The 13,939-nt window shown below is 43.3% G+C and overlaps 1 protein-coding gene across 3 annotated transcripts in view; it reads right to left on the reverse strand.

Annotated features, from left to right (window-relative positions):
* Uch (Ubiquitin carboxyl-terminal hydrolase) overlaps window positions 1–13,939 on the reverse strand; it is a 79,372-nt gene that overhangs the window by 20,804 nt on the left and 44,629 nt on the right. For all 3 annotated transcript variants that reach the window (XM_045746072.2, XM_069338384.1, XM_069338385.1), the window contains one exon: window positions 2,218–2,359. In XM_045746072.2, coding sequence (XP_045602028.1) covers window positions 2,218–2,359 — 142 coding nt within the window. The remainder of the gene's footprint in view (window positions 1–2,217; window positions 2,360–13,939) is intronic.

The following is a 13,939-nucleotide window of genomic DNA, read 5'->3' on the forward strand; positions in this document are numbered from 1 at the left end:
CTAGAATGTTTTATGCATCATTTATATGCTCCGACTACAATGTTCTACATCTCACACTATACAGAGTTGAATCTCTTAAAACCTTGCAAAATGAAGCTATGTGTCTCATCCTTGAGGCTCCAAAGTCCACGAGAACAGTTAATATGAGAGAGTTAAAATTACCTACCATAAGTGAGAATTTTGTCCATTAGCACAGTTTTGGGCATGAAGGTATCGAGTAGATCTCGGCAACACGAAGTTTCAAGCTAAACTTTCTAATATGCTACACTTGCCCGAGATCTATAGAAGAGCGAAATCTTATTATGCATTTTGGTTCTACAAGGTAGCCAACTCCAAAATATTAAATATGTACTCAACTCAATGATTAATCAACCAATTACTCCATGGGATAACTGGGATATATCAGTTGATTCTGTAATTGCATCCAAGATAGTGTACACACTACATTATTAGAGCAGTTAACACTGAAAAGCATCACAGTACTCAGGGGTATGGGTAACTATTAGTGCTATACCGATGGTTCTGTAGAAGGTGGACTATGTACCGGATGTCCATGTAATATATTTGAACAATCTTCTCTCGTACATACAGCAATGAAGCAAGTCAATGATTGGGCAAGTACAACTCAAACTGAACTTGCAGGCACATGCCTTGCCACTGAATTTTTAAAAAGAAATAGGCAGTGGACTTTTATACTGTGACTCGCAGAGTGCACTCCTGGCATTGAACGCACATAATAGTAACACCCAGAAAACAGTGATATTCGAATGAATGTTTTAGCTGCTAAAGAAAACAATTTGAAATTTAATTCCTATGGATACCATTACATGTTGGCATCTCAAGGCATGAGACTTGATAAGCTTGCAAAGACAGCCTGAAGAAAACCAGTAGTAGAAATTGATATGGGCATTTCATTAGCAGTGACAAAGAGAATACTTAAATATCTAATGAAAATCTCACCGACCTAACAAACTCACAAAGCCCTGAAAGTTGTAGTATTAAATATTATGATAGATATCGTGAGGAGACATTTGCACATGGGACTAATAGAGCAAGAACTCGGCAATGTGATGTTATAGTGGCCAGAATACACCCGAGATATAGACATATCTGGAAGCTTTCAAAACCAAAATGTCAAGTACAGAATGTGTCAACTTTGAGAGAAAACATGCACTCCCTTTAACATTATATTGTAGAATGTCCCATATTGACTGACTTTTGCCCTCCTGGGCCGAGGTATGCTGAACTCTAATTACTATATGAATACTGGAACACTTGATATATTGGACTTGTACCCAAGATTGACCATGTAATGTATCAATTATACAATGTATGTGATGTAACTATATAACCCGAGCTTGTAAAAGCATCTTAATCACCTTCAGCGGTTAAGTGCTTAAATTAATAACACTATTTTATCTATCAGATGTCTTACCCTCTCAGTAGAACCATGAATGAATGAATGAATGTATGTATGTATGTATGTATGTATGTATGTATGTATGTATGCATGCATGCATGCATGCATATGTATGTATATAAAGTATATGTGGAAGCTGATCAGAATTACATTTCCCCTCTGTAAATACACACTAATGACACTATGTAAAAAGACACATCAACCACTTTATGTAGGGCATACATAACTATATCCATGTATTTATGTCTGTAGGTTAGATTAGCATTTTAAAAGCATTTTAGAAGCACTACAATCACCTTCTGTGGTTTTATTCTGTTCAATAAATCCCTGAACTATATGTTTAAACAAATCTCTCACCCTGTCCATGGAGAACAGAAGAAAATGTATATATGTTGGTTAGCCTTGTAAATGTGTGGCCACGTCTGTGATAAAATAAAAAATAAAATAAAAATTGTCCAATATATTGTCATATCTGTAGGAACATTCAGTTAATGTTTACTATACAATACATTCAATAATAAGTGGGTATGAGGGTTCATGAGAACTAGATGACAACTATGCAGATACATTATGAAAACTTGACCAAACTATTTAACCCCTCTTTACAGGTACAGTAGTTATTTTTTCTAAAGTACAATAGTATTTTATTACAAACCCAGTAATTCCTCTACAGTATTGCACTAAGTGGTATCTTAAAATTTTTAAATATACTAATATTAGAAGTCTGTAAATATTGGAAAGGATACACTGCATACACAGAATATTTCACTTTACTAGTAACCAATAAAGCCAATTACCTCTGTCTGTCCTTCTTGTGCCGATTCATCGTGAGCTTTGGAAATACCCTCATCACTTTCTAATGCGTGACCTCTTTCTTCCGGCGACAGGGATGTTGTCTTTTCCAGGAAATCTTTTAGTGCACCATCACCAAGCTCAATTCTTGAATAGGAAAAAAATTGACACTTGTTAGGAATTTACATGCAGCCACAGAGTATAACCAAGATAAAACTAGGCTAGGTTTCTATAAAACATTCCAATTTGTTTAATCTTGCTAGAGCACTATTGCATGTCAAAGTAGTATGTAAAGACTAAACTCAAAGGTTCTCACGCACAATGTTAAAATGAACAGGTTTCGAGATTAAGAAAAGTTGTACTCTGTATACTATAGTGCTTAGAAAATTGTCAAAACCCTTTATAAAATTAAATGTTTCATGGTGAGCAAAAACTGCCAAACTGAAAATTTAAAATAGAAATTAACACTTTCGTCCCCCGTGGACATCTGTGACACACACAATTAACCCCTTAAACTGTGCAACACTTCATATGACGTGTTGAGTAACCGAGGGGAAAGTGCACACCCTTTCATATGACTTTTTTAGTACCACGCAAGATTTACATGGCTCGTGGCTACACTGGGTTCACATCAGCTTCTTTAGGGGCTCTTTACAAGAGATGCCATTAAAAAAAAAACTGGGGAACATTCCAGGGTGTGAAAGCCTCAGTACTGAGTGAGCCACCAAGGCTGGTGCCTGCAGCATGAGCTCACAGCACTGCTGTTTAGCTTGTGACTACAGAATCGCCTAAAAATGTCAAATATATGTAACTGACCTTATTTAGTGATGATAGTATTACAGAAGACCCCTGACTGATAAAAATGCCCAGGATTCTGATAATAGCAGGATTGTTGTGATAATTTGCACTGTGCTGAGTGAGGAGCACTGTTGAGGGAGGGAAGGCTGTAGCGTCATCTGCCAAATCTGTCTGGCCACCATTTACTGTCTGCACTTACTATACCAGCTTAGTTGTTTGCTAAGGTGAACAAAACATGTAGATAATTATATACAACAAGTATATATATATAGTTTAATAAAACAAACAAATAGTTTTGGTGTTATGAACATAACTGAATCATTAATATGATCACGATACCTTTGAGTATAACGATGATTCACACATTTTATTATATAAATGTATCACTAAACAATATTGAATATTACTTCAGAAAATACTTAGAAAAAATTAGATATGCAGTATTCAATTAGATAATGTCTTTGTAGCAACTCCCGCTTGACAGCTCGGGCAGAGCCGACTGCCTTCGGCGTTTCCTCTGTCAATGTCTTTTTGCCAGACTTCCCCTCCCTATTGCCTCAAAAATATGCCAGCTATCATTTTTTTATTATTTTCCTGTGAGCAGGACACAAACGAACACTCAAGACTTTTTTTTGCGCGTGCCTGTGGGTGTTGAAGGCCAAATACCCATGAGCAGCTTAGGGGTTAACTCTGCGGATGTGCAAAATGGACAGCCATGACGTCCAAAATTAAAATGTCAAAACTTCAATTTCCGATCATTATGGGACTAGTTTTAAAATGCGCAGTTTTAGATTGCGAACCATTTGATACCAGAATGAACGACGTAGCATGAAAATTGAGGTGAGAAAACTGAACATAATATACAGATTTTAGTGTTGGTGTCCAGACGAGTGCTTGCTCATGGGTAATGTTCAGCGGACTTTCTAGTTTGTTGTGGGTAGCGCGACTGTATTATTACCTTTATATATATATATATATCCCTTTGGAAAAATATATTGCAAACAAATTGATACCAAAATGAACAATGCAACACGAAAATTGACTGGTAACACTCATGGGGTAACACTACCAATTTTCAGATTTGCTGCAGGTGGCATGCCGGATTTTTTTCACTTTGAATGCATATATCCGTTTAGAGATTTCTATTGCGATCATCTTGATCCCAAAATGAACTATGCAACACGAAAATGGATGTGAGAAAACACATTTTAGTGGGGGTGTTGTGGGTGTGGGGATGGGTGCTCGTTCATGGGTCATAACGTGACCCGTGAAACGTTTGGCAGATTTTCGGATTTACTGTGGGTGACAAGACGGGCATTTTGACCTAATATGCATAATATCCCTTTAGAGAAGTCTATTGCAAATATTTTGATACCAAAATGAATGATGTAACATGACAATTGACGTGAGAAAACTGAGAAGAGTACACATTTGTGTGCCATTAGGTGCTTGCCCACGGGTAATGCTTTGTCGACTTTCTTCCTTGCATAGGGGAGGGGGGGGGGGGGGGCTTTTGGACCTTGTATACATGTACCCCTGTAGGAAAATTCTATTGTGAACACAATGATACAAAAATGAAAGACGTAGCACAAGAATTGAGGTGAGAAAACTGAAAAACACATTCTAGTCTGGCCGTGCACTGATACGAAACGCCTGGCACCCATCGAGGTAGACTGGGTCGCACCTGCCAGGGGACGCGAAAGTGTTAATATGATTAATGTCTCATGATGCAAAATCTTAAACCCATTATCTATATTTATCAGGAGAATATATAGACTTCATTCTATTCAATATTTATTTCTGTGGGGGAGCCCCATTGGCTCTCTGAAGCTATCCATACTGAAAGTGCTGTATTAGTTGGGGTCATCACATGATTGACGATTGATAAAGATTAAGCCACCCAATAGGGCAACGGGCACGAATAACCCGTAAGTGGAGGCCCTTTTGGAGCCAATACCAGTACCAATAGCTGGTATTTGGGATCTGTGGATGAATGGGATCTTCATGGTCGCTCGCAGTTTATGGCCCGCAGGAGGCTTAGTCGCCAGGTTGCAATTTAACACTTTCCTGGATTTTCCACTTGGAATTACAGGCGGTTTGCTTAACCGCTTGTTGGATCACGACGTAAATTTACGGACCGTGTTATATTGGGTATTTACTACTCGATCGACTTGGGGTTTGTATGAATATGTGCCATTAAATTTTTGTTTTCTCTAATAGGCACTGTGCCTATTTGAGAAAACGGCAATGTATTGTAACTTAGAGGAGAGACTATTGAATTGGTGACAACGAGGGTAATCGCGCACTCCACACACTCGTGTTGGCCGCGATCATGATTCTACATTTATATGCATGTCTGTGTTGAGAATTTTATTCCGAACACTATACAAACAAAAAAAAACGGAGTGAATCAAGTATAAACTTGAAAAAACATGAGCAAAGTAAAAACTTTTTACGCTCACGGGTACAAACACGCGTAAGATTCGCGTAAGATTTTATTCGCCGCAAATTTATTTGACACTGTTGGCCAATTCTACCCATGTTCTTATAGAACTTTCTATTGCGAACACATTGCTATAAAAATGAAATGCGTAGCTCGAGAAAATGTCATGACAGTGAAATAAGTATAAACTTTCAAAGCGCTGCATCACAACAGTGTCGTCGCTGCTGAAATCACGGCTAACGCTTCGCCCAGTTCCCACACTCGTGCGGAACATAATTAGACATTGATAGGCATATGTCTGGGTGGGGAATTTTATTGCGAGTTAAGTGATATCAAAATAAGCGCTGTAGGATGACTGAGGCTGGCAACAAACGAAAGAGTATGAACATTTACTTCCTGTTTGGGTGTCACGGCGAGTCATCTTCATATTTATTTACTTCGTGGTGGTATAGCAAATGCTTGGGTGACATTTTATGCATATGATCTTGTAGAGAATTTTATTGCCAACGCATTGATACCAAAATGAAAAACGTAGCTCGAGAATTGATGTTAGGAGCGTGAAAAGATTATAAACTTTGTGTTTACGCTTGAGCGCCCAGAACGCCGCGCGCACAACCCGCTTTTTTTTTTTCAGCGAGTGCCGCGCGCACTAAAGTGTTAATGTGCAAAGCAACGCTGTATATTTGAACAGAGCAACCTCGCTAGTGTGGTACCATCAGGATCGCCATCCTTTGAGGAATTGAATTTGTCCGTCTTTGAATTTCCGGAGGAATTCTGGGTCTGGGTATTCTTTTTTCAGTATTGAGAGATCAATGCAGGCGTTCATGGTGTGGGCGTGGACATACATGGGGTGCGGGTATTTGTTCTGGCCGATTATCTTGTTACATCTGTGGGCCAATTGTCATCTGGTGTGCGCACTGCCATTGAACTCTGCGGAATGAACAGCACATGACAAGTATTTTTATTTTCGTCGTCGTCTTCGTCGTCAGTCGCAAGGTCGTTGTCGTCGACTTCGGTGGCAGCTCTGGAGAGCCTCTGTGTTAGTTGTGGAAGTTTTGGGTGGTCCGTTGTCGTCTTTGGATGTGGTGTCTTCGTTGGCATGGGTAGCCAGTGTGGGTGGCGTCCCTGTTACCGGACTGATTGTGGGTCCTGTTGCAGGGTCGCACGCTGGGCCAGTAGCAGGTGGAGGAGCTGGGAAAAGGTCGCCTGGTACCGTCACCGTCGGAAGTCCATTTGCAGTGAGCAGTCTGTTGATAGTGTGGAGGTATAGGTTGACATCGTTACCTGCCAATTTGTCGGCGAGGTGTAGAAGTACCGGTAGGAGGGTGGTGGTAACTGCAGCAGCTTCCCCAGTGTTCTCGGGCAAGGCCGGGGCAGCAGACGAAGGCGGTTTGGCTAGCCGAGTTGAGGTGGTGTTTTCCATCTTTTTTATTTCCTTCTGCCAATGGAGACAGTCAGGCGAAACTGCAGTGTGCGGGCCACTGCAGAGTAGGCAGCGTCAATGGGAGGATGTGCAGGCTGAGTAGTGATGCTCCTGGGCACAGATACTGCATTTCTGCACTTGCTCGGTGCACTTACTGGTGTAGTGGGAGTACTAATAGCACTTGAAGCACTGGCGGAGCTCCGTGTATCATTCCTTGGTCATGCGGGCAGGTGGAATCGTAATTCCGGCGCACTTAAGGCCGTGTTCTTTGGCGTGGGTCGCTGCGATGACCGTGGTGAAGGTCACTTTCAGTAATTACCTAAGTGTAGTTACAGGATGAGAGCTACGCTTGTGGTGTACCGTCTTCCCAGCACTGTCATAACGCTTTGAAACTACTGATGGTCTTGGCCTACCTTGAGGTTACCTTGAGGTGCTTCCGGGGCTTAGTGTCCCCGCAGCCTGGTCGTCGACCAGACCTCCTGGTTGCTGGACTGATCAACCAGGCTGTTAGACGTGGCTGCTCGCAGCCTGACGTATGAGTCACAGCCTGGTTGATCAGGTATCCTTTGGAGGTGCTTATCCAGTTCTCTCTTGAACACTGAGGGGTCGGCTAGTTATGCCCCTTATGTGTAGTGGAAGCGTGTTGAACAGTCTCGGGCCTCTGATGTTGATAGAGTTCTCTCTCAGAGTACCTGTTGCACCTCTGCTTTTCAACGGGGGTATTCTGTACATCCTGCCATGTCTTCTGGTCTCATGTGATGTTATTTCTGTGTGCAGGTTTGGGACCAGCCCCTCAATTATTTTCCACGTGTAAATTATTATGTATCTCTCCCGCCTGCGCTCAAGGGAGTACAGATTTAGGCTCTTCAGTCGGTCCCAGTAATTTAGATGTTTTATTGAGTGGATTCTAGCAGTAAAGGATCTCTGCACGCTCTCCAAGTCAGCAATTTCTCCAGCTTTGAAAGGGGCTGTTATTGTGCGGCAGTACTCCACTCTAAGAGAGCACAAGCGTTTTGAAAAGTATCGTCATCGGTATAGCATCTCTAGTGTGAAAAGTTCTTGTTATCCAACCTGTCATTTTTCTTGCAGTTGTGACGGCTACTTTATTGTGTTCTTTAAAGGTAAGGTCTTCCGACATGAGTACACCCAGATCTTTTACATTGCCTTTTCGTTCTATGTTATGATTTGCCTGAGTTTTGTACGTGGTTTGTTTTTATATTTTCAATTTTTCTGTAGCGCATGAGCTGGAACTCATCTTCGTTAAACACCATAGTATTTTCTGTAGCCCATAGAAAGACCTGATCTACATCTGATTGGAGGTTTGCTGTGTCCTCTATGTTGCCAACTCTCATAAAAATCCTAGTGTCATCTGCAAAGGATGATACAATGCTATAGGTTGTGTTCTTGTCTATGTCCGATATGAGGATGAGAAAAAGTACTGGAGCAAGCACGGTACCCTGGGGGACTGAGCTCTTCACGGTTGATGGGCTGGATTTTATTTTGTTGACTATTACACATTGGGTTCTGTTAGTCAGGAAATTGTAGATCCATCTGCCTATTTTCCCGGTAATTCCTTTTGAACGCATTTTATGTGCAATAACACCATGGTCACATTTATCAAAAGCTTTTGCAAAATCTGTGTAAATTACATCAGCGTTTTGTTTGTCTTCCATAGCATCTAATGCCATATCATAGTGGTCCAGCAACTGCGACAGGCAAGAGCGCCCTGTTCTGAAACCATGTTGTCCGGGGTTATGGAGATGCTGTGATTCTATGTATTTTGTGATCTTACTTCTTAGCACTCAAAAATTTTTATGATGTGCGATGTTAGTGCTCGGTCTGTAATTTTTTGCCTCTGCCTTATTTCCTCCTCTATGGAGTGGTGCTATCTCTACTGTTTTTAGTATGTCAGGGATAATGCCAGTATCTAGGCTTTGTCTCCACAGAATGTGAAGGGCCTGCAATAGTGTTTTTTTACAGTTCTTGATGAATATGGAGTTCCAAGAATCCGGGCCTGGTGCAGAGTGCATAGGCATACTGTTTATGGCTTCTTCAAAATCTAGTGGGGATAGGGCGACGTCTGATATATGATTTGATGTTGGTATCATATCCATGAAAAATTCATTTGGGTTATCAATCTTTGGTGCATTTAATGGCTCACTGAAAACAGTCGTACTGCTTCCTCAGTAACTCGCTCATTTCTTTGTCGTCATCGGTGAAAGTTCCATCTCCCTTTCGCAGGGGCCCGATACTAGATTTTTTTTTTTATCTTGATTTTGCATAGGAGAAAAAATATTTCGGATTTCTCTCTATTTCACTGATGGCCTTTTGCTCTCTTTGCCTCTCCTGGGTTTTGTATGATTCTTGTTGCTTGAGTTCAATTGTTTCTATTTCTCTACCTAACCTTCTTTGCCGTTCTTGAGATAGGGTGCGACTCAAGTTGTTCCACGATTCGTTTTCTTCGCCTATATAGGGAATGACGTTCCCGTTCCAATCTGCATCTCTTTCTTAGGGGTATGCAGTTTGAACATATTCCTAGTGCTACCGAGCTTATTTTTTCCAGGCACTGGTTCAGGTTTGCATTTTCTAGCTGTTCTTCCCAGTTTATTTCTGTGAAGTCCTGGTTTATTTGCTCCCAGTTTATCTGTTTATTATTGAAGTTGAATTTGCTGAAATCTCCTCCACCGGGAATCTGGACTGGTTTTGAAGGTCCATTCCCCATGGTTGTCAGAACTTCAATTAAGTTGTGATCTGAGTAACAGGTATTTGTAATTATGTTCCCGATCAACTCATCATTATTAGTGAAAATGAGGTCCAGCGTGTTCTCCTTCCTAGTTGGTTCTACTATTTGCTGGTTTAGGGCAAACCTGTCGCACATCCGTAGCAGGTCATTTGCATGTGCCTGTTCATTTAGGCTACTTCCTGGTATTCTTTCTGATATTACTGTATTAGCCAGGTGCTTCCATTTCAGGTACCGTAGGTTGAAGTCCCCAAGCAGGATGATATTCGGAGCTGGATTTGTGAGGTTTTCCAAGCAGTGTTCTATTTTCATTAGTTGGTCTTTAAACTGCTGAGGGTTTGCCTCCGGTGACTTATATACAAGGACAACAACTACATTTAGGATCTCTATTTTGACTATCAGCACAGCCTCCACCACCTTCTCACCTAACTTGTTCCAACCGTCTACCACCGTTTGCGGAAGTGAATTTTCTTATATTTCTTCGGCATCTGTGTTTAGCTAGTTTAAATCTATGACCTCTTGTTCTTAAAGTTCCAGGTCTCAGGAAATCTTCCCTATCGATTTTATTGATTCCTGTTACTATTTTGTATGTAGTGACCATATCACCTTTTTATTCTGTTTTCTAGTTTTGGCATATTTAATGCCTCTTAACCTCTCCTCGTAGCTCTTGCCCTTCAGTTCTGGGAGCCACTTAGAAGCATGTCTTTGCACCTTTTCCAGTTTGTTGATGTGCTTCTTAAGATATGGGCACCACACAACCGCTGCATATTCTAGCTTTGGCCTAACAAAAGTTGTGAACAATTTCTTTAGTATATCGCCATTCATGTATTTAAAAGCAATTCTGAAGTTAGAAAGTGTGGCATAGGCTCCTCGCACAATATTCTTTATGTGGTCCTCGGGTGATAGTTTTCTATCTAGAACCACACCACCTCTGGTCTCCACGATGTCAGCTGGCGAGACATTTCCGATGGTAGAGACCTTTTCTAAGATCTCAGCCGTAGTGAGAATGACGTCCTCTCAGAAACGAACCTTGACTGTGCAACATGGTGCAGGTACCATAGATGCCTCGGTCTGTGCACTATCTGTGCGTGCATGGAACTGTCGGTTATCACAGTTCTTGTTGCCTACTGGTAACCAGAGACAGAACCTGGCCCTCTCAGAGGTGCAGACAGCAATGGCCTACGAGCACTTTACATTTAAAGCAAGTCATATTTCCCCATTCTACCAGGGAAGGCATCCAGAAAGGTAGGCAAATCAAAATGGACCACTATCTGGTTAAAAATTGAGAGCTACAGCCTCAAAATAGCAAAAGAACTCCCAGAAAGAAAAAGCAACACGTCATCCACCTAGCTCCCCCCACTCATTACCGTTATTCATCCCTCACCTCCCTCCGGTAGGAGGGTAGGGTGAGCCAGGAACCCACCATTTCAGTTCAAGACTGATGTGCTTCGGGAGGTCAGACTTCAACGTGGGCCACAATTCCAGATTTTTTAACAGATCGTCTGTTCCTACCTTTCTGTGCGCTGGGCTGGAGTTGTTCTGGGCATGCTGCCAGATGCATATGGGGCCGCATGCATCTAGGGTCGCATTCCCTATGTGCTCCCCGAGTACTGCCCTTGCGTGGTCAGGGTTCTCTTCCCTGGGGCATTCGGGACTCACTCCCCTTTACAGGGCTTCCTTGGTTGTGGTTGTCCTCGCCCTTGGGGTAGGCTGGGGTTTTTTGGCTGTCTCTCCCCAGGTTGGGGGAGTTTGTTTGCTGGTGGGGCACACTGCAGCTAATGCAGCCTGCATTGCTATTACACGACTGCCGACATTTCTTTGGCTACTAGTTTTCTTGCAAGATTTCGGGGTGGGGGGGGGGGGTTCTTCCGTTTTCATTCCGGCATTTTTTGCCCGATGTTGCAAAGGTCTGCTAAGCTTCTTATTAGACTTAACCTAGGTTGTGGTGGTGGTCCTCTTTTGCCCTCAGTGTTTTCATGACTGCTAGACAGGGTTTACCGGTTTAGCTGGCCCCAGTGCCTGGGCTTTCCATAGGGCTCGTGCACGCTACAGGCCTTGGAAAACCCCCTATGGGATCGGTCATGCAATGGACTGGTCCCATACCTGCACACACAAATAACATCACACGAGACCAGGAGGCATGGCATAATGTGCAGAACACCCCTTAGTGTTCAAAAAGAACTGGATAAGCACCTCCAAAGGATACCTTGATCAACCAGGCCGATTCATACGTCAGGCTGCAAGCAGCCACGTCAAACAGCCTGGTTGACCAGTCCAGCAACGAGGAGGCCTGGTCGATGGCAAGGTTGCGGGGACGCCAAGCCCTGGAAGCACTCCAAGGTATGGATACTTCTTCCCAGCCCACTCTCGCCTTGTGTGAAATTGAAGGTTGTGTCTCGCTCTTGTTTTAAGGAGAATCATTCGTACTGCCTCTCATGCTGCTGGTTGGGGCGGGGAAACCTACAAACCGGAGTCTTAAAGGATTGTTCCCCCACTTGTGCTCCATTTTATTCATCCCCTCATGTGATCTCAGGATTAGGCAGCAGCTGCGTTGCATGATCAGGTTGTTTTCCCGGTTGAAGGCCCTGGAGCGGCCCCACTTGTGTTTTGGAGGCGTTGGTAGTTTCAGCCTTGATTCAGTTCACGCTTCTTCCTTCCCAGATGAGCATGGTTTGCTCTGATACCTGCTTGATGGGGTTTGGGAGTTGTTCTACTCCCCCAAGCCCAGCCAGAGGCCAAGCTTAGGAGAGTTTGTGAGAGTTTGGTCCACCAGGCTGTTGCTTGGAGCAGCCCGCAGGCCCACATACCCATCACAGCCCAGTTGGTCCGGCACTCCAAGAGAAAACTAGATTTTTTTTCAAGATGTCCACAAGTTGTTCCAGCAATATTTCTGATGCTCGCTGGTAGGACGTTGAACAACCGTGCACCTCTGATGTTTATACAGTGTTCTCCAATTGTGCCTATGGCACCTCTGCTCTTCACTGGTTCTATTCTGCATTTTCTTCCATGTCGTTCACTTCAGTATGTTGTTATTTTACTGTACAGATTTGGGACCTGTCCCTCCAGTATTTTCCATGTGTATATTTGGTATATCTCTCTTCTCCTTTCTAGCGAGTACATTTGGAGCTTTGAGACGATCCCAATAATTTAGGTGCTTTATCTCGTCTATGCGTGCCATAAATGTTCTCTGTATTCCCTCTATTTCAGCAATCTCTCCTGCTCTGAAGGGGGGAGCGAGTACTAAGCAGTATTCAAGAAGGTTCTCGTAATCCATCCTATCATTTTTCTGGCTGACGCAATACTTGCTTGGTTAAACTCCCTAAATATTAGGTCGTCGGACATCATTATTCCCAAATCCTTGACATGCTGTTTTCCTACTATGGGCAGATTCGATTGTGTTTTGTACCCTGTATTATGTTTCAGTTCCTCATTTTTGCCGTATGCTCCCTTCCCCCCTGCTTCCAGCTCCCTAACGTCTGAGGGTTTCGGAGTTACGGTGGGGTTTAGCTTGGGGCGAGGCTCAGGTAGTTTCAGGGGCTGCCCCTTTTGATGCATGTGTGGAGATGGTCGAGCCCCTCTTTCCATTCGAGGCTTCCGAGTTGACCCAGCAGACTTCCTTTTTTTGGTTCCTTTTGACCCCACTTGGGCCCTCTGCACTTGGGCTTCTGCAAGGGAGGGGGTTTTCATACCATTCTTCCCTTTGTACGTGTTCTGTGCCTCATTGTGATGTTGGTCTGGTGCAGCTGCTTGCTCACTGTTTTGCTGCTTTGGCGGCGGATGACTTCAGACTTTTTTTTCCCTGTCTTAATTCTTTCGTTTTCAGGAGCTACCTCTGGATTGGTTTTCAGAGGATGTGGGAGTGCAGGGTGGGGAGGCCCTCAGCAAGGGTCCTGGACTGCTGCTTCAGCATCATCTGCCTTGCTGCAGCATTTTGTGCAGACCCTCCAGGAGGCAGTTTTTAGGTTTTTCCCACCTCCCTTCTCACATGTGGACAGGCTGTGCTAGTTATTTGCTTCGGCTCTGATCCTGTCTTCCATTTTCTTCGCCGTTTTGGCCTTTGTTGTTCCCAGAGGACTGTGTGGCTCTGTCGGCGGCCTCTGCTCACTGTCAGCTTATTTCGCAATGGTTGTGCCAGGGTTTAAGCCTTGTTTGCTCTGGGTAGGCCTCTGGTGCCAGTTTGAGTCTGATCTCCTCGATGCCTTCTTCATCTGGTCAACACAGTGTTTGCTCTGTACGAAGGTCTGCATGTCTGGGTTCGCGTCTGCCCTTTCACGGGTTGCCCCCTTGTCAGGGCTTCCGGGGGGGGTGGCACTTGCCAACGCC

This window comes from Procambarus clarkii, chromosome 39 (genome assembly GCF_040958095.1).
Source record: "Procambarus clarkii isolate CNS0578487 chromosome 39, FALCON_Pclarkii_2.0, whole genome shotgun sequence".
Lineage (NCBI taxonomy): Eukaryota > Metazoa > Arthropoda > Malacostraca > Decapoda > Cambaridae > Procambarus > Procambarus clarkii.